The sequence below is a fragment of the Acanthochromis polyacanthus genome, chromosome 7, assembly GCF_021347895.1.
Source record: "Acanthochromis polyacanthus isolate Apoly-LR-REF ecotype Palm Island chromosome 7, KAUST_Apoly_ChrSc, whole genome shotgun sequence".
In the NCBI taxonomy this organism is placed as follows: domain Eukaryota; kingdom Metazoa; phylum Chordata; class Actinopteri; family Pomacentridae; genus Acanthochromis; species Acanthochromis polyacanthus.
Window position 1 is genome coordinate 481,965 of NC_067119.1, and position 22,953 is coordinate 504,917.

Sequence of the window (22,953 nt, forward strand, 5' to 3'; positions counted from 1 at the left end):
CCTCAGCGATGTTTGTGCACCGTGAATAACACGCCGACGTAAACAATAGCTGAGCTGATTAGTTCCTCATTGATGGACCTTCTCCTTCCAGTCGCCTCTGTCAGGCCTCTGTGGCCCCCAGGGGCCGCTCCACTCTGAGAAACCCTGATATAAAGTAACTCAAACTGAGTGGCTAAAGCAGAAGACAAAAGATAAAAATATCCAATAATACAAAACAAATGAATCCAACACATTTAAACACCATGAGAGAATAAATAAAACCTGAACCAAACAGGATCCATTAAACCAACCCTGATTCTGATTGGCTGGATCATCTGATCACATGATGTTGCTGAGTCACACCTTCACTGACTGCTGCTGGTCGCCACAGCAACTCGCCACTCCCAGTTATTATGGCAACCATAGATATATACAAACGCTAGATGTCTCAAGACGGAGTCTGTGGCGTCGTCACTTGGCGGCCATCTTAGGACAGGGGACTGCTCTGGCGCACTGTACTGTAGTCAATGGTAAGGTGGATGATTTCCTCACTTTAACACTCATAACTCGCTCAATTCTTGATTGATTTAGAAACGGTTTAGTTTATTACAAACCTTATTAACGTGGCTATGATTCAGGCCCAATTCCGAAATCGCAGCTTTTCGTTTTGAAAAATGCGGCATAGTTGTGTGTCTTTTCTGCCTGGCTACTCACATTGAAGATGGTGTTACTCACAATCTGATTTTCAATTATTAGGTTTTCCTGAGACCAACGTTTTTTGAGAACCGAATCTTTAGGTGAAATTACATTCTTTGTGGTTGTGGTTGTATTTATTTGCTTGTTAAGAGACTTTGATTGAGACCTTAGACTTATTGTTTGTATACATCTATGCCTGGATTAGTTAGCCTGCAGCCGAAATGCATTGTGGGTAATGTAGGCACCAGGTTCATGAAAAGAAAAGACAACATCTCTGTTTGTTGTGCATTGATTTTGGTTGAGCTTTGTTTTTATCTGTGCATTAGAAAGCTGATAGTAATAAAGAAGTGCAATGCTAAATAATAAAATTACATTTACATCCATTTATGCTGAAAAAAGATGATATCTGTGTTCATTTTTATATGAATTCAATGGTTTTAATTATTCTTATGTAAGCAGTAAAACAAGTACATCTCTGACGTTTATAACAAACCAAGCTGTTGTAAAATCGGTTGAAAATTGAGCAATCTACAGTGATTTTAAAATCCATGCTCCATTGACTTTAATGTTATGAGTGATCGAGCAGCCCTGTCCCAAGATGGCCGCCATGTGGCGACGTCGCTCCCCATAGGCTGACAGCGCTCATGAGCCATCTAGGCTGAATCCCAAACCCCCCCCCTACACACTCCCCCTCCACTACCGAGTGTCACTCCAAAAGAAGTCACACTCGCAGCTGTGGAGGGCACCTATTATTGAAGGGGGAGGGTATAAATACGATCGTCAGGAATGGGACGCCCTGTCGCCTCACCGGAAAACGGAAGACGTCATCGCCATGGTAACACAAAGACGCCTACTGTCATGGCTGTAGCGCTGTGGCACAGGTTGCAACTAACAAGGATCGCTGCTGCTTCCAGAAGACGAAAGCGTCCCACTTTTTTTAACTCACGTTTTCCAATCCTATTATCTGGCATTTCAGATCCAACAAATGAATGAATGAATGAATGAATTCTGTCAGCTGTGTTCAAATTTTAAGGTGTCAGGGGGTGCACAATTAAATCGAACGTCAGCAGAGAAGAAGATTTATTTCTTTTGATTTATCTTTTTTCACCACTCTTTGTGATGTTCTGTCAGTGTGAAAAAGGCGTGGGAGAAATAATGGACGCATGTGGAACTCACATCAATATGTTGTTTCCTCCTCCATTTCGACGTTGCACTTCCTGAAAAAGTTGTCCAGAGTGAGCATCGATGCAGACTCGCTATTTAAGGGCTGAACAGTCCACTCTCCCTCCGCACTACGCGGTTTGGGACGGCCCTTAATATGGAGGACCCTCCACGGAACGCGCAAACGGAGGGGTAGTGTGTAGGGGGCGGTTTGGGATTCAGTCCCAGTGTTTGTATATATCTATGATGGCAACAGGTGTGGAGCCTCAGGGCCAACCACTGCAAAGAAAAACTACAACTGCTCCCATGATCCTCTCTGTCAGGTTCAGATGCTCTGGAGAAGGGGGGGCGCAGACAGAGCATGCCCAGTGGCTCCACTGCGGACACGCCCACCGCCAGGGTGACGGTGAGCACGCACACATGCACACGCATGCACACACACACACACACACACACACACACACACACACACACACACACACTCAGACCAGCCTGGGGTTTCCATGGTAACAGTCAGCTGGAGATCAGCTGAGCGGCTCCACCTGGAGGTGGCACAGTGTGACATCACAGGAGACAGATGACATCTCAGGTATCAACCAATCGTCCTCCTTTATTTATCATTATTTTTATTGACTGTCACTAAATAAATGATTGGTTCTGATCAGCTGTCACTCTGTGTTCTCAGTCCCGCCCACAGCCTTCTGATTGCTGCTGTGACATCATCTTAGGGTCAAGTGACGCTGTGACATCATCACTCGCATTTCTGTCAATCATATTCTGTTATAATTTTAAATATTCGGTAGTTTTGTTCTGAATGATGACTTCCTGTTACCACATGTTGATGAATAAACACTAAAGACTGAAAAACAGATTATATATTTTGCCTATACCAGTTATACACTAAATACCCATGTACTAATACTAATATACCCATGTACTAGTACTAATGTACCCATGTACTAATACTAATATACCCATGTACTAGTACTAATATACCCATATACTAATACTAATATACCCATGTTCTAGTACTAATGTACCCATGTTCTAGTACTAATGTACCCATATACTAATACTAATATACGCATGTACTAGTACTAATGTACCCATGTACTAGTACTAATATACCCATATTCTAATACTAATATACCCATGTACTAGTACTAATATACCCATATACTAATATACCCAAGTACTAGTACTAATGTACCCATGTACCAGTACTAATATACCCATATACTAATACTAATATACGCATGTACTAGTACTAATGTACCCATGTACTAGTACTAATATACCCATATTCTAATACTAATATACCCATGTACTAGTACTAATATACCCATATACTAATATACCCAAGTACTAGTACTAATGTACCCATGTACCAGTACTAATATACCCATGTACTAGTACTAATATACTCATATACTAATACTAATATACCCATGTACTAGTACTAATATACCCATGTACTAATACTAATATACCCATGTACTAGTACTAATATACCCATATACTAATATACCCAAGTACTAGTACTAATGTACCCATGTACCAGTACTAATATACCCATATTCTAATACTAATATACGCATGTACTAGTACTAATGTACCCATGTACTAGTACTAATATACCCATATACTAATATACCCAAGTACTAGTACTAATGTACCCATGTACTAGTACTAATATACCCATATTCTAATACTAATATACCCATGTACTAGTACTAATATACCCATATACTAATATACCCAAGTACTAGTACTAATGTACCCATGTACCAGTACTAATATACCCATGTACTAGTACTAATATACTCATATACTAATACTAATATACCCATGTACCAGTACTAATATACTCATGTACTAGTACTAATATACCCATATACTAATACTAATATACCCATGTACTAGTACTAATATACCCATATACTAATACTAATATACCCATGTACTAGTACTAATATACCCATATACTAATACTAATATACCCATATACTAATACTAATATACCCATGTACTAGTACTAATATACCCATATACTAATACTAATATACCCATGTACTAGTACTAATATACCCATGTACTAGTACTAATATACCCATATACTAATACTAATATACCCATGTACTAGTACTAATATACCCATATACTAATACTAATATACCCATGTACTAGTACTAATATACTCATATACTAATACTAATATACCCATGTACTAGTACTAATATACCCATGTACCAGTACTAATATACCCATATACTAATACTAATATACCCATGTACTAGTACTAATATACCCATGTACTAGTACTAATATACCCATATACTAATACTAATATACCCATGTACTAATACTAATATACCCATGTACTAGTACTAATATACCCATGTACTAGTACTAATATACCCATGTACCAGTACTAATATACCCATATACTAATACTAATATACCCATGTACTAGTACTAATATACCCAAGTACTAGTACTAATGTACAAATGTACCAGTACTAATATACCCATATACTAATACTAATATACCCATGTACTAGTACTAATATACCCATGTACTAATACTAATATACCCATGTACTAGTACTAATATACCCATATACTAATACTAATATACCCATATACTAATACTAATATACCCATGTACCAGTACTAATATACCCATGTACTAGTACTAATATACTCATATACTAATACTAATATACCCATTTACTAGTACTAATATACCCATGTACTAGTACTAATATACCCATGTACCAGTACTAATATACCCATATACTAATACTAATATACCCATGTACTAGTACTAATATACCCATGTACTAGTACTAATATACCCATATACTAATACTAATATACCCATGTATTAGTACTAATATACCCATGTACTAGTACTAATATACCCATGTACCAGTACTAATATACCCATATACTAATACTAATATACCCATGTACTAGTACTAATATACCCAAGTACTAGTACTAATGTACAAATGTACCAGTACTAATATACCCATATACTAATACTAATATACCCATGTACTAGTACTAATATACCCATGTACTAATACTAATATACCCATGTACTAGTACTAATATACCCATATACTAATACTAATATACCCATGTACTAGTACTAATATACCCATGTTCTAGTACTAATGTACCCATATACTAATACTAATATACGCATGTACTAGTACTAATGTACCCATGTACTAGTACTAATATACCCATATTCTAATACTAATATACCCATGTACCAGTACTAATATACTCATGTACTAGTACTAATATACCCATATACTAATACTAATATACCCATGTACCAGTACTAATGTACCCATGTACCAGTACTAATATACCCATGTACTAGTACTAATATACCCATATACTAATACTAATATACCCATGTACCAGTACTAATATACTCATGTACTAGTACTAATATACCCATATACTAATACTAATATACCCATGTACCAGTACTAATATACCCATGTACTAATACTAATATACCCATGTACTAGTACTAATATACCCATATACTAATACTAATATACCCATGTACTAGTACTAATGTACCCATGTACCAGTACTAATATACCCATGTACTAGTACTAATATACCCATATACTATTACTAATATACCCATGTACTAGTACTAATATACTCATATACTAATACTAATATACCCATGTACTAGTACTAATATACCCATGTACCAGTACTAATATACCCATATACTAATACTAATATACCCATGTACTAGTACTAATATACCCATGTACTAGTACTAATATACCCATATACTAATACTAATATACCCATGTACTAATACTAATATACCCATGTACTAGTACTAATATACCCATGTACTAGTACTAATATACCCATGTACCAGTACTAATATACCCATATACTAATACTAATATACCCATGTACTAGTACTAATATACCCAAGTACTAGTACTAATGTACAAATGTACCAGTACTAATATACCCATATACTAATACTAATATACCCATGTACTAGTACTAATATACCCATGTACTAATACTAATATACCCATGTACTAGTACTAATATACCCATATACTAATACTAATATACCCATATACTAATACTAATATACCCATGTACCAGTACTAATATACCCATGTACTAGTACTAATATACTCATATACTAATACTAATATACCCATTTACTAGTACTAATATACCCATGTACTAGTACTAATATACCCATGTACCAGTACTAATATACCCATATACTAATACTAATATACCCATGTACTAGTACTAATATACCCATGTACTAGTACTAATATACCCATATACTAATACTAATATACCCATGTATTAGTACTAATATACCCATGTACTAGTACTAATATACCCATATACTAATACTAATATACCCATGTACTAGTACTAATATACCCATGTACTAATACTAATATACCCATATACTAATACTAATATACCCATGTACTAGTACTAATATACCCATGTTCTAGTACTAATGTACCCATATACTAATACTAATATACGCATGTACTAGTACTAATGTACCCATGTACTAGTACTAATATACCCATATTCTAATACTAATATACCCATGTACCAGTACTAATATACTCATGTACTAGTACTAATATACCCATATACTAATACTAATATACCCATGTACCAGTACTAATGTACCCATGTACCAGTACTAATATACCCATGTACTAGTACTAATATACCCATGTACCAGTACTAATATACCCATGTACCAGTACTAATATACTCATGTACTAGTACTAATATACCCATATACTAATACTAATATACCCATGTACCAGTACTAATATACCCATGTACTAATACTAATATACCCATGTACTAGTACTAATATACCCATATACTAATACTAATATACCCATGTACTAGTACTAATGTACCCATGTACCAGTACTAATATACCCATATACTAATACTAATATACCCATGTACCAGTACTAATATACTCATGTACTAGTACTAATATACCCATATACTAATACTAATATACCCATGTACTAGTACTAATATACCCATATACTAATACTAATATACCCATGTACTAGTACTAATATACCCATATACTAATACTAATATACCCATATACTAATACTAATATACCCATGTACTAGTACTAATATACCCATATACTAATACTAATATACCCATGTACTAGTACTAATATACCCATGTACTAGTACTAATATACCCATATACTAATACTAATATACCCATGTACTAGTACTAATATACCCATATACTAATACTAATATACCCATGTACTAGTACTAATATACTCATATACTAATACTAATATACCCATGTACTAGTACTAATATACCCATGTACCAGTACTAATATACCCATATACTAATACTAATATACCCATGTACTAGTACTAATATACCCATGTACTAGTACTAATATACCCATATACTAATACTAATATACCCATGTACTAATACTAATATACCCATGTACTAGTACTAATATACCCATGTACTAGTACTAATATACCCATGTACCAGTACTAATATACCCATATACTAATACTAATATACCCATGTACTAGTACTAATATACCCAAGTACTAGTACTAATGTACAAATGTACCAGTACTAATATACCCATATACTAATACTAATATACCCATGTACTAGTACTAATATACCCATGTACTAATACTAATATACCCATGTACTAGTACTAATATACCCATATACTAATACTAATATACCCATATACTAATACTAATATACCCATGTACCAGTACTAATATACCCATGTACTAGTACTAATATACTCATATACTAATACTAATATACCCATTTACTAGTACTAATATACCCATGTACTAGTACTAATATACCCATGTACCAGTACTAATATACCCATATACTAATACTAATATACCCATGTACTAGTACTAATATACCCATGTACTAGTACTAATATACCCATATACTAATACTAATATACCCATGTATTAGTACTAATATACCCATGTACTAGTACTAATATACCCATGTACCAGTACTAATATACCCATATACTAATACTAATATACCCATGTACTAGTACTAATATACCCAAGTACTAGTACTAATGTACAAATGTACCAGTACTAATATACCCATATACTAATACTAATATACCCATGTACTAGTACTAATATACCCATGTACTAATACTAATATACCCATGTACTAGTACTAATATACCCATATACTAATACTAATATACCCATGTACTAGTACTAATATACCCATGTTCTAGTACTAATGTACCCATATACTAATACTAATATACGCATGTACTAGTACTAATGTACCCATGTACTAGTACTAATATACCCATATTCTAATACTAATATACCCATGTACCAGTACTAATATACTCATGTACTAGTACTAATATACCCATATACTAATACTAATATACCCATGTACCAGTACTAATGTACCCATGTACCAGTACTAATATACCCATGTACTAGTACTAATATACCCATATACTAATACTAATATACCCATGTACCAGTACTAATATACTCATGTACTAGTACTAATATACCCATATACTAATACTAATATACCCATGTACCAGTACTAATATACCCATGTACTAATACTAATATACCCATGTACTAGTACTAATATACCCATATACTAATACTAATATACCCATGTACTAGTACTAATGTACCCATGTACCAGTACTAATATACCCATATACTAATACTAATATACCCATGTACCAGTACTAATATACTCATGTACTAGTACTAATATACCCATATACTAATACTAATATACCCATGTACTAGTACTAATATACCCATATACTAATACTAATATACCCATGTACTAGTACTAATATACCCATATACTAATACTAATATACCCATGTACTAGTACTAATATACCCATATACTAATACTAATATACCCATATACTAATACTAATATACCCATGTACTAATACTAATATACCCATGTACTAGTACTAATATACCCATATACTAATACTAATATACCCATGTACTAGTACTAATATACCCATATACTAATACTAATATACCCATATACTAATACTAATATACCCATGTACCAGTACTAATATACCCATGTACTAGTACTAATATACCCATATACTAATACTAATATACCCATGTACCAGTACTAATATACCCATGTACTAGTACTAATGTACCCATGTACCAGTACTAATATACCCATGTACTACTACTAATGTACCCATGTACTTGTACTAATATACCCATATACTAATACTAATATACCCATGTACTAATACTAATATACCCATGTACCAGTACTAATATACCCATATACTAATACTAATATACCCATGTACTAGTACTAATGTACCCATGTACCAGTACTAATATACCCATGTACTAGTACTAATGTACCCATTTACTAGTACTAATATACCCATGTACCAGTACTAATATACCCATGTACTAATACTAATATCCCCATGTACTAGTACTAATATACCCATATACTAATACTAATATACCCATTTACTAGTACTAATATACCCATGTACTAGTACTAATATACCCATGTACCAGTACTAATATACCCATGTACTAGTACTAATGTACCCATGTACTAGTACTAATGTACCCATGTACCAGTACTAATATACCCATGTACTAGTACTAATGTACCCATTTACTAGTACTAATATACCCATGTACTAGTACTAATATACCCATGTACTAGTACTAATATACCCATGTACCAGTACTAATATACCCATGTACTAGTACTAATGTACCCATGTACTAATACTAATATACCATGTACTACTACTAATGTACCCATGTACTAGTACTAATATACCCATATACTAATACTAATATACCCACATACCAATACTAATATACCCACGTACTAGTACTAATATACCCATGTACTAGTACTAATAGACCCACATACCAGTACTAATATACCCATATACTAATACTAATATACCCATGTACTAGTACTAATGTACCCATGTACTAGTACTAATATACCCGTATACTAATACTAATATACCCATGTACTAGTACTAATATACCCATGTACTAGTACTAATATACCCATGTACTAGTACTAATATACCCGTATACTAATACTAATATACCCATGTACTAGTACTAATAGACCCATAGACTGAATATACTGATAGACCTCCTCCTCTTCCTCTTCCTCTTCTTTCTCTTTCTCTTTCTCTTTCTCTTTCTCTTTCTCTTTCTCTTCCTCTTCCTCCTCCAGGGTTTTCTGTCTCGGAGGCTGAAGCAGTCTCTCCGTCGGACTCGCTCTCAGCCCAAATTGTCTCGTCACAGCAGCATGAAGAGCAGCTTGATCACTAAGACTGATTCCAGGTAAGAGTCCACCTGTCCCAGCCAGCCTCCTGATTGGCTATCGTCAATCCACCAGCCAATCAGACCACTCCTGGATCCAGTCAGTCAGAACACAAATAAACTATGAGAACATGTGTAGAACGTCATAAAAACACAAGTAGAACATTTTGACACATATGTACAACAGCTAATGTGGCTAACATTAGCATTAGATACAACAATGGGAGAATACTGAGTGTTAGCATGTTGAGCAACTAATGTGGCTAACATTAGCATTAGACATAACAAGAGAATCCTTAGTGTTAGCATGTTGAGCAGCTAATGTGGCTAACATTAGCATTAGACACAACAATGGGGAAATGCTTAGTGTTAGCATGTTGAACAGCTAATGTGGCTAATGTTAGCATTCATCACAACAATAGGAGAATCTTTAGTATTAGCATTTTGAGCAGCTAATGTGGCTAACATTACCATTAGATACAACAATGGGAGAATCCTGAGTGTTAGCATGTTGAGCAACTAATGTGGCTAACATTAGCATTAGACATAACAACAAGAGAATCCTTGGTGTCAGCATGTTGAGCAGCTAATACGGCTAACATTAGTATTAGACATAACAGGAGAATGCTTAGTTTTAGCATGTTGCGCACATAATGTGGCTAACATTAGCATTAGACAGAACAACGGAGAATGCTTAGTGTTGGCATGTTGAGCAGCTAATATGGCTAACATTAGCATTAGACATAACAGGAGAATGCTTAGTGTTAGCATTTTGAGCAGCTAATGTGGCTAACATTAGCATTAGACATAACATAAAAATCCTGAGTGTTAGCATGTTGAGCAGCGAATGTGGCTAATGTTAGCCTTGGCCACGAGGAGATGAGCAGGTGAGGAAGTGAGGAGGGAGGAGATGAGATGAGGAAGTGAGGAGGGAGAAGATGAGGAAGGAGGAGAGGAAGTAGGGCAGCTCCTCTGCAGGGGAGGGGCGACTGCTGACAGAGAGGGCGAGTCCCATAGAGACGGAGAGAGAGAGCGCTAATACTGAATACTGCTGTAGCATCAACATCAAGCTAATAGACAGACAGACAGACAGAACAGCATCAGGACCAGCAGCTCCTCCATCTTTCTCCTCCCTATGAAGGAGAACATGGATCCATGAAGCTCAGGATGATCGGTGAGTCTTTGTCCTCCAAACACTGCAGAGATTACTGTGTGTGTCTGTGTGTGTGTGTCTGTCTGTGTGTGTGTCTGTGTGTGTCGGGAGTGCACGGCGTCTTCCACCTGATTTGCATGTCCATGCATGCTGCGTTTCTGTGTGTGTGTGTGTGTGTGTGTGTGTGTGTGTGTGTGTGTGTGTGTGTGTGTGTGTGTGTGTGTGTTAGCCTGGCTGCATTCTGCTAGCCTGCTCTGTTAGCATGTGGCTAAGGTAGACACACGCTGGTAACCAACATGTTCAAGCTAATAAAGGTTAACAGCACGCACACACACACACACACACACACACACACACACACACACACACACACACACACACACACACACACACACACACACACACACACATGCAGTATTGACTCTGTAGATAGCTAGCATTCAGCAGCTTGTTCAGATAATGACAAGATAACAGACAATAATACACACTGATACACATCATAAGGACATCTGTAGAATATATTTATATATTTAGAACATCATGAGGACATCAGGAGAATATGTGTAGAACATCATAAGGACATCAGGAGAACATGTGTAGAGCATCATGAGGACATCAGGAGAACATGTGTAGAGCATCATGAGGACATCAGGAGAATATGTGTAGAACATCATAAGGACATCAGGAGAACATGTGTAGAGCATCATGAGGACATCAGGAGAATATGTGTAGAGCATCATGAGGACATCAGGAGAATATGTGTAGAACATCATAAGGACATCAGGAGAACATGTGTAGAGCATCATGAGGACATCAGGAGAATATGTGTAGAACATCATAAGGACATCAGGAGAACATGTGTAGAGCATCATGAGGACATCAGGAGAATATGTGTAGAGCATCATGAGGACATCAGGAGAATATGTGTAGAACATCATAAGGACATCAGGAGAACATGTGTAGAACATCATGAGGACATCCAGCCATTGGAATGTTTGTAGGATTAATACTTCATATGGGATCAGATGCTTGAATGGAAACCAGTCCAGGACTTCTGACATGATAAAATGTGAATGGATCTGAAGCAGGGCTTTGATTGGCTCCCTGTATCCATGGTGATGTTCTGGTTCCTGTTAGTGGTTAGTGTTTTTATAGGGGAACCCTTAAAGCTCAACATCACTTTACTGCCCTGATTCAGTTCAGCTACGTATATTTATACAGCACTGATTTATGACACATGTTCAAACTGGATCCATTTAGAACCAGAACTTAACAAATCCAGTCTTGCTACCTCAGAACCTCTGGACCAGATGTAAAGCTGCAGTCTGAGAGGGAAGGGTTCTGATAGGATGATCTGGACCAATCGGGTCTTTAAGATACGATGGAGCTGCTTATTCAGAGTTTAGATGTTAGAAGAAGGATTTTCGATTCTATCCTGGATTTTACAGGGAACCATGAAGAGAAGCTAGCAGGAGAACTCTGATCTCTGTTCCTGATTCCTGTCAGAACTCTGGCTGGAGGTTTTTAGGAGAATTATTGGGACCTCCTGATCATCAGGAACTACAGTAGTCCAGCCTAGAATATTCTAAATGCATGGACTAGTTCCTCAGCATCACTCTGACACCAGATGTTCCTGATTTTACAACATTAGACGATAGAAAGCTGCCCTACAGACTGGTTTAGATGTTGAAGGACAGCTCCTGGTCAGAGAGAACTCCAAGGTTCTCTACAGGAGAGCTGGAGGCAGCGCCATCTAGAGGACCTATCTGGTTAGATGGAGTGTTTCAACCACAAGAGCCTCAGTTTGTGTGGATTTAAATGGAGAAGGTTCCAGGTCATCCAGGCCTTTATGTCCTTCAGACATGTTGGAGTTCCACCAACTGATTGGTTCCATCTGGTTCCATAGATAAATAGAACTGGGTGTCATCTGCATGACGATGGATATTTATGGAGTGTTTCCTAATGATATGGTCTAAAGATGTTCAAAGTAAATAATACTGGTTCTAGCACAGAACCCTGAGGAACTCCAGAACAAACTCTGGTGGAAGAATCATTACCATTAACAAACTGGAATCTTCATCCATCCATCATCTATACACCTCATTAAGGCCATGGGGGTGGAGCCTATTCCAGCTGCCTTACGCTGAAGGTTCACCTGGACATGTAACAACCTATCACAGGGCTACACATAGAGACAAACAATCACATCTATAAACGGGTTACAATCACTCATTAACCTCAGCATGTTGTTGGACTGTGGGAGGAACTTGGAGAACCTGGAGAACCCAGCAGGGAGAACATGGAGACTCCATTCAGAAAGATCAGAACCAGAACCAGGAGGTGAAAAGGAGATCTTCTAGCTGCAAAGTGGCGGTGCTAACAACTGATCTGCTGTGCAGTCCATACTGGAATCTTTCTGATACATATCGGTTTATTGTGGAAACAAGTGAGATCCAGTAGAACCAGTAGAGGATTTAGGGATGTGGTTCTGGATCCAGAGCAGCTTCTTCAGTGGTTTTATTATGGCAACAATAAAAGTTAGTAAAGAGGTTGATGGTTCTGGTGGTTCTCATGGTTCTAGGGGTTCTGATGGTTCTGAGGATTCTAACAGACATGTTGCTGCTCTAGAAGAAGCTCTAAGGTTCCAGCAGAGGAACGTTGTTCAGATGATCCGACCAGACCGGTGAGATGTTGGATTTATTTGGATCAGAACCAGTTTCAAGACTTTAATTTATCATAAACACAATTATACAGAAAATAACATGCAGTGAAATGTACTGAGCACCTGTTCCAGACCGAAACTATAAAAAACAAAAACACAATAGCACTAAAAATAAAAATAAAATTAAAAAAAAAAAAAAAAAAAAATATATATATATATATATATATATATATATATATATAAATATATTTCTTGGGTGTTTATTTATATATATATGTGTGTGTATATATATATATATATATATATATACACACACATATATATATATATTCATATATATTCACTCACCTGCCTTGACTTGCATATGAACGTAAGTGACATCTCATTCCTAATCCATAGGGTTCAATATGATGTTGGTCCACCCTTTGCAGCTAAAACAGCTTCAATTCTTCTGGGAAGGCTGTCCACAAGGTTTAGGAGTGAGTTTCTGGGAATTTTTGTAGGCGGTGAGTCCCGTGCTGTAGGCGGTGAGTCCCGTGGTGTAGGCGGTGAGTCCCGTGGTGTAGGCGGTGAGTCCCGTGGTGTAGGCGGTGAGTCCCGTGCTGTAGGCGGTGAGTCCCGTGCTGTAGGCGGTGAGTCCCGTGCTGTAGGCGGTGAGTCCCGTGCTGTAGGCGGTGAGTCCCGTGGTGTAGGCGGTGAGTCCCGTGCTGTAGGCGGTGAGTCCCGTGGTGTAGGCGGTGAGTCCCGTGCTGTAGGCGGTGAGTCCCGTGGTGTAGTCGGTGAGTCCCGTGCTGTAGGCGGTGAGTCCCGTGGTGTAGGCGGTGAGTCCCGTGGTGTAGGCGGTGAGTCCCGTGCTGTAGGCGGTGAGTCCCGTGGTGTAGGCGGTGAGTCCCGTGCTGTAGGCGGTGAGTCCCGTGCTGTAGGCGGTGAGTCCCGTGGTGTAGGCGGTGAGTCCCGTGGTGTAGGCGGTGAGTCCCGTGCTGTAGGCGGTGAGTCCCGTGCTGTAGGCGGTGAGTCCCGTGCTGTAGGCGGTGAGTCCCGTGGTGTAGGCGGTGAGTCCCGTGCTGTAGGCGGTGAGTCCCGTGGTGTAGGCGGTGAGTCCCGTGGTGTATGCGGTGAGTCCCGTGGTGTATGCGGTGAGTCCCGTGGTGTAGGCGGTGAGTCCCGTGGTGTAGGCGGTGAGTCCCGTGCTGTAGGCGGTGAGTCCCGTGCTGTAGGCGGTGAGTCCCGTGGTGTAGGCGGTGAGTCCCGTGCTGTAGGCGGTGAGTCCCGTGCTGTAGGCGGTGAGTCCCGTGCTGTAGGCGGTGGTGTGGGACTTCAGAGCTGATGTCTTTGTTCATCCACAGCTTCTGGTTGGGAAACTCCATGATGGTTCTTTTGGGGAAAGTGTCCTCCACTGGTTTTCCAGTGAATCCCACAACCGTCTCCGTAAACACGCCGACATGATCACCAGAGCAGGAACATTTCCCAGTCATCTGTCTCCACAACGTCCTGCAGGACAGCCTCTGATTGGTCAGACCAACACGTCACTTCTCTCTCTGCCGGAGCTATTCGCTTCAGCCGCTGCTTGTACCTGTGCAGGTGGAGGATGGAAGCATGGTCTGATCTGCCCAATGGTGGTTAGGGTCGTCTCTGAAGGGACAATAAAAGCGGTCCAACGTTCGGTCTCCTCTAGTGGGGAAGGTGCTGGAAAAGTTCCAGCATCACCTTCCTCAGGGTGGCGCTGTTAAAATCCCCGGCCACGGTGAGGACAGCTGCCCAGTGGTTAGCCTGGTAGCTGGAGATAGCCTCATGTAGCTCGGCTAATGCAGCGTCCATGTCCTCCTGAGGGTGAATGTACACGGTGCTGAGGAAAATTCCTGAGGGAGGTGGAAGGGCCGACATTTGATGGTTGAAAATTCCAGGTTGGGTGAACAGGACTTAGAGAGAAAGAACTTCATTCACCTGTGTGTGTGTGTGTGTGTGTGTGTGTGTGTGTGTGTGTGTGTGTGTGTGTGTGTGTGTGTGTGTGCTGCAGGTGTGTGATGCGGCGGCTGCGTTGTGGTAGCCAGGAGTCGTTGCTAAGCGCCGGCTGTGTGTCGTCTCTGGAGCTCACAATGGACCAATCAGTGATCATCAAACCCGTCCACTCCTCCCTGCTGGGACAGGACTACTGCTTTGAGGTACTAGTACTACACTGTACTACATACTACATACAGGATTACTGCTTTGAGGTACTAGTACTACACTGTACAACATACCACATACAGGACTACTGCTTCGAGGTACTAGTACTACACTGTACTACATACTACATGCAGGATTACTGCTTTGAGGTACTAGTACTACACTGTACTACATACTACATACAGGACTACTGCTTTGAGGTACTAGTACTACACTGTACTACATACTACGTACTACATACAGGACTACTGTTTTGAGGTACTAGTACTACACTGTACTACATACTACGTACTACATACAGGACTACTGTTTTGAGGTACTAGTACTACACTGTACTACATACTACGTACTACATACAGGACTACTGTTTTGAGGTACTAGTACTACACTGTACAACATACTACATACAGGACTACTGCTTCGAGGTACTAGTACTACATTCAACACACGTGTGTGACCTGTTTGTGAAGCAGGTGTTTCTGTGGCGATGACCTGACCGCGTGTCTCCTAGGTAACGACGTCGACGGGCACCAAGTGTTTCTCATGTCGCTCGGCGGCTGAACGAGACAAATGGATGGAGAACCTGCGGAGAGCCGTCCACCCCAACAAGGACAACAGCCGGAGACTGGAGAATGTCCTGACGGTCTGGGTGATAGAGGCCAAGGACCTGCCAGCCAAGAAACGGTACAACGCACTACTGCAGTAACAGTAGTAGTACTGCAGCAACAGTAGTAGTACTGCAGCAACAGTTGTAGTACTGCAGCAACAGTTGTAGTACTGCAGCAACAGTAGTAGTACTGCAGTAACAGTAGTACTTGTACCTCTCCAGGTACTTCTGTGAGCTCTGTCTGGACGACAGCCTCTATGCTCGGACGTCCTGTAAGCTGAGGACAGACAACGTGTTCTGGGGAGAACGCTTCGACTTCAGCAGCCTTCCGTCCGTCTCGTCCGTCACGCTGCACCTCTACAAGGACACCGACCGCAAAAGGAAGAAGGACAAGAGCAGCTACGTGGGATTGGTCAACATCCCCGTTGCCACGGTGACCGGCAGACAGCTGGTGGAGAAGTGGTACTCAGTGAGCACGCCCAGTACCAGCAGAGGTAAGTAGCCGTCTCACGGCGGGACCGGAGACGTCCACGTCCCAGTCTTACCTTCCCCTCCGTGTCCTCAGGGAAGTCCTCGGTGCCCACGGTGCGGGTGAAGGCCCGCTACCAGAGCATCGTCATCCTGCCCATGGAGCAGTACAAGGAGTTCGCCGAGTACATCAGCTCCAACTACCTGCTGCTCTGCTCCACCCTGGAGGCCTCCATCAGTCTCAGGGCCAAGGAGGAGCTGGCTGCTGCCCTGGTGCACATCCTGCACAGCACTGGCAAGGCCAAGGTAGGTCACCTGGACACACACCTGGACACACACCTAGATACACCTGGTCACTGACTCTGCCCCTGACGTTTGACTCCTACAGGACTTCCTGACAGACTTGATGATGTCAGAGGTGGACCGTTGTCGTGACAACGACCAGCTGATCTTCAGAGAGAACACACTGGCGACAAAAAGCATCGAGGAATACTTGAAGCTGATCGGACAAAAGTACTTGCAGGACGCCCTGGGTACAGCAGAAACACACCTCACACACACCTCTGTCTGCTACCTGCCGCTTGTCTCACCTGTACATCACCTGTTCTTCCTGTGTGTCCAGGTGAGTTCATCAAAGCCCTGTATGAGTCTGATGAGAACTGTGAGGTGGACCCGTCTCGCTGCTCCACCTCCGACCTGCTGGAACATCAGGCCAACCTGAGGATGTGCTGCGAACTGGCCTTCTGCAAGATCCTGGACTCCTACAGGTACGACTCCCACCCTGACACCTGACCAAGACACAGCTGAGACTCAGCTGATACACCTGTTCTGTGATATGCCCCGCCCACACAGGGTCTTCCCCCGGGAGCTGAAGGAGGTGTTTGCGTCATGGCGTCAGGAGTGCGGTAACCGGGGGCGACCAGACATCAGCGAGCGTCTGATCAGCGCCTCGTTGTTCCTGCGCTTCCTGTGTCCCGCCGTGATGTCACCATCGCTGTTCGACCTCATGCAGGAATACCCCGACGAACGCACGGCCAGAACACTGACGCTGATCGCCAAGGTCATCCAGAACCTCGCCAACTTCAGCAAGTACGTTACCTGTAGCTGTCTGTCTACCTGTGTTTGACTTGTTACCTGACACACTTGTTACCTGTCCACCTGTTACCTGTGGTTGTCCTGCAGGTTCGGCACTAAGGAGGAGTACATGCTGTTCATGAATGACTTTGTGGAGCGCCAGTGGAGCAGCATGCAGCGTTTCCTGCAGGAGATCTCCAACCCCGACGGCCTGAACCACACCGCTGGCTTCGACGGGTACATCGACCTGGGCAGGGAGCTGTCCAGCCTGCACACCCTGCTGACCGAGCTGGACCAGGTAACACACCCGACTGAGCAGGTAGCACACCCAACTGAGCAGGTAGCACACCCGACTGAGCAGGTAACAGCGTCTTCCTGTCCATTTCCAGTCGTGTCTGCTGAAGCTCGGTCCTCTTCCTCGGATCCTCAGAGACGTGTCTTCAGCTCTCTCTAACCCGGGAGGCGTGTCCACCGTGGGAGGCGTGTCTGTTTCTTCACCTGAGCCGCAGCGTGTAGTGTCCCCGCCCCCTCTGTCCCCGCCCCCTCTGTCTCCGCCCCTTTCTCCTCCTCTGGCAGCCTGTAATCCCTCCATCGGCCTGCAGAGCGGCATGGGACTGGATGGAGGGTAACAACACGCTACACAGTTTATATTAGAGCCGTCATTATTACACATTACTGGATCATTACTGACTGTGGTGCTGGTTGTCTGTTGTGTTACTGTTGTGTGTCTGTTGTGTGTTTGTTGTGTCTGTTGTGTTTCTGTTGTGTGTCTGTTGTGTTACTGTTGTGTGTCTGTTGTGTGTCTATTGTTACGGTTGTGTGTGTTGTGTTACTGGTTGCGTGTCTGTTGTGTGTCTGTTGTTACTGTTGTGTGTCTGTTGTGTTACTGTTGTGTGTCTGTTGTGTTACTGGTTGCGTGTCTGTTGTGTGTCTATTGTTACTGTTGTGTGTCTGTTGTGTTACTGTTGTGTGTCTGTTGTGTGTCTATTGTTACGGTTGTGTGTCTGTTGTGTTACTGGTTGCGTGTCTGTTGTGTGTCTGTTGTGTTACTGTTGTGTGTCTGTTGTGTTACTGGTTGCGTGTCTGTTGTGTGTCTATTGTTACTGTTGTGTGTCTGTTGTGTTACTGTTCTGTGTCTCTGTGTCTGTTGTGTTACTGGTTGCGTGTCTGTTGTGTTACTGTGGTGTGTCTGTTGCGTGTCTGTTGTGTTACTGGTTGCGTGTCTGTTGTGTTACTGTGGTGTGTCTGTTGTGTCTCTGTTGTGTTACTGGTTGTGTCTCTGTTGTGTGTCTGTTGCGTTACTGGTTGTGTGTCTGTTGTGTTACTGGTTGCGTTACTGTTGTGTGTATGTGTGTGTAGGTTGGTAGACTTCACCAGACTTCCGTCTCCGACTCCAGAGAACAAAGATCTGTTCTTCGTCACTAAAGGTTCCAGTCTGCAGCCTGCATCAGGTGACGCTCCTCACTCCTTTTTATCCAGTCATCTTCCAGCTGCTTTGACCTCTGACCTCTGACCTCTGATCTCTGACCTCAGGTCTGCAGGGTTCTCCAGCTCCGAGCTCTTCGTACTCGGAGCCCAATGAGAACGAGGCGGCGTTTGAAATGACCAACGGGGGCCGGAGGGAGGGGCCGGAGCTGACCAATGAGAGCCGCAGCCTTTCTCTGGTCGACCTGCAGGACTCCTCCCCTAGCGACGGCCTCGACGACGGCCAGTGGCACCGCAGGACCGGGCTTCTCCCTCTCTCCTTCCAGAACCCCGTCTATCACATGACTTCCACGTCGCCACGGCAACCCCAGCAGCAGGCCGACGCCACGCCGTCGGACGGCTCGGCGGGATCGCAGGGGAACGCCGACGACAGGAACGCTGTGGCGACCAAACCGGCGTTCCTCACCCAGATGTCAGTGGGGCTGGGGGGAGGGGAGCGGGGGGACAGGATGTCGGCCATGTCCAGCAGCAGCAGCGGGGAGGAATACTCCCGCCGGGCGCTGTCCCTTACCGACACGCTCACAGGTGAGTCCAGGTAGCTCCACCCCCTCAAGTAGCCGCTGTCTGTCAGTCCTGATCTCACCTGTTGTTGCTCCTCCCCCTGATCCCCTGATTTAGCGCTTCTCCTTTACGTAGCTCCGCCTCTTCATGTAGCTCCACCCCCTCAAGTAGCTGCTGTCTGTCAGTGCTGATCTCACCTGTTGTTGTTCCTCCCTCTCAGGTAGCTCTGCCCCCCCGCGGCAGAACTCCTCGGGTCCTCAGAGACGTATCGATCAACCGCCGCCTCCTTCCTCGGCTCCTCCGGGACCGCCTCGGGGCCGGACACCTCCCAGCATGCTCAGCGGTGGCAGTGGCGGAGGCCCCGCCTACCCTCCACGCCCCGCTTCTGGCAGCATGATGTCATCGAGTCCTGATTGGCCTAGCAGTGGCCAATCGCGGCTCAGACAGACGTCATCGTCATCTAAAGGAGACAGTCCTGAGAAGCAGCGGCCTGCTGCCAAGGTAACCAGGCTGTTACCATGGTAACCACCTGAACACACTTGGTCAGGTAACACAATGGATTAGATCAGATTCTGGTTCTGGTTCAATTCAATTCAGATTTATTTATAAAGCTCCAGCTTCAGGTCAGATTGTCTCCAGACGCTTTCCAGAACCCATAAGAACCCCAGAGCAGCCCTAAGGACACAGAGGCAGAAAAACAGCCTTTAACAGGAAGAATCCTGGAGCAGAACCTGGATCTGTATGTAGGGGAACATCTGCTGCTGGAAAGAGGTAGAGAGGGAGGGATGGGAGAAGAGGAGGAAACAAGGAACACAACTGGTATCTGCTCATGTTGGTCCCAGGTTCAGGTTCTGGTTGTGGTTCTGGTTCTGGTTCTGGCTCAGGTTCTGGTTCTGGTTCTGGTTCCAGGCTCCGTCTCCGTGTGCGTTGGACAGAACCGCTGCATGGCTGCTCAACATGAACTCTGCGTCCTCCTACGGCGAGACGGAGGACGATCGGCATGACGACGCCCTAGTGGAGAAGGTGAGAGATTCCTGGTTGTGGTTCTGCAAGTTCTGTAGGTTCTGCAGGTTCTCCAGGTTCTGACTGTGTGTCTTTAGTACCAGCAGGAGATCGCCGTGCTGCAGGAGAAGCTGAGAGTTGCTGCATTGCGGCAGGAGGAGTGTGAAGCTCGTCTGATGGTCCAGGACCAGCAGAACCAACGTATGCTGCAGGAGTACCAGGTCTGTATACACCTGTAGGGGGCGGAGGTCACATGACTCAGCCCGTCCAATAACATTGTGTGTTTTTCAGGCTCGGCTGGAGGACACAGAGAGCCGACTGAGGAGACTGCAGGATGACAAAGACCTGCAGATGAACAGCATCATCAGCAGGTACCCGTCTGTCTGCTCACCTGTCTGTCTGCTCACCTGTCTGTCTGCTCACCTGTGTGTCAGTATGAATATTTATGTCTCACCTGTTACCTGTGCAGGTTGATGGCAGTAGAAGAGGAGCTGAAGAAGGACCACTCTGACATGCAGGCTGTGGTCGACTCCAAGCAGAAGATCATCGAGGCACAGGTACCTGTCTGTCTCCACACCTGTGTTTCACTTTTCTCTGTCTCACCTGTGTGTCTCACCTAACAGGAGAAGAGGATTTCCAGCCTGGATGCAGCCAACACTCGCCTGATGGCGGCGCTGACGCAGCTGAAGGAGCGCTACGCAGCGACATCACAGAGGAATGGTCTGTCTCCTAGCAACACGTCGTCTCTGCAGATCACCGAGAACGGAGAGTTCCGCAACTCTGGCAACTGCTGAGCTGTGATTGGCTGCTTCTGCATGAGGCGGAGCTAACTGACAGATCGACCAATCAGTAGTGACTGACTCCACCCCTGTTGCTAGCTTATCACCCACTTCCTGTTTTTGTTTTGCATGTTTCTTCTTACAAAGTCTGACATCATATCCTGTTTATTTTTGGTACTTCCTGTTAAGAGCCAAACACCCAGCTATCAAAATGGACACTTCTATATGATTCTACACCACTGGAGCAACTCTGCCTGTGTATGGCTCTGCTTTGACTGGTCCATTGGAACCTGCTGTAATCATTCTGGTCTAAGTGGAGCAGCTCATCCTGTTTATGGCTCTGGTTTAATTGGAAAAACTCCATGGCTCTGTGGCTCTGCTGTGACTCTGGTTCTGCTTAGATCAGACTTTTGGAGCTGTGATGAACATCCTTCCGTTTATGTTTACTGGTTTTAAGGAATGTTTGGACGTCAGAGAGAACATCTCCATCCCGGTCAGGCTAGCGTAGCACCAACACTGGAACAGACCCTCCAGGCTTCCTTAGTTTCAGTATTTGTTGGTGTGGATCAGGTTAGATGCTTGTTTGTGTTGTTTCAGAGAACTTTAATGTAAACAGCAGATTTTATTGTAAACTTGTGCTGATAGTTTGTGAACACTTCCCCGCTGTGAGAACGTCTCTGCTGTGGTTCTATCTGTTCTGTATCTTTGGTTCCCTTTCAGACCCTCTTATTGTTATTTATCCACTTCAGTATTTATAAAGAGACGACACAATAAA

The 22,953-nt window shown here is 42.7% G+C and overlaps 1 protein-coding gene across 1 annotated transcript; it reads left to right on the plus strand.

Annotated features, from left to right (window-relative positions):
• The first annotated feature begins 11,197 nt into the window (after nt 1–11,197).
• Nucleotides 11,198–22,953, plus strand: LOC110970002 (disabled homolog 2-interacting protein-like). Its single transcript, XM_051950870.1, has 18 exons — nt 11,198–11,455; nt 16,114–16,258; nt 16,774–16,946; nt 17,092–17,363; nt 17,435–17,643; nt 17,726–17,870; nt 17,960–18,104; nt 18,190–18,426; nt 18,520–18,709; nt 18,801–19,036; nt 19,771–19,862; nt 19,945–20,421; nt 20,618–20,898; nt 21,307–21,420; nt 21,498–21,620; nt 21,691–21,770; nt 21,869–21,956; nt 22,023–22,953. The coding sequence occupies exons 2-18, from the start codon at nt 16,121–16,123 to the stop codon at nt 22,191–22,193; spliced, it is 3,171 nt and encodes a 1,056-aa protein (XP_051806830.1). The 5' UTR covers nt 11,198–11,455; nt 16,114–16,120; the 3' UTR covers nt 22,194–22,953.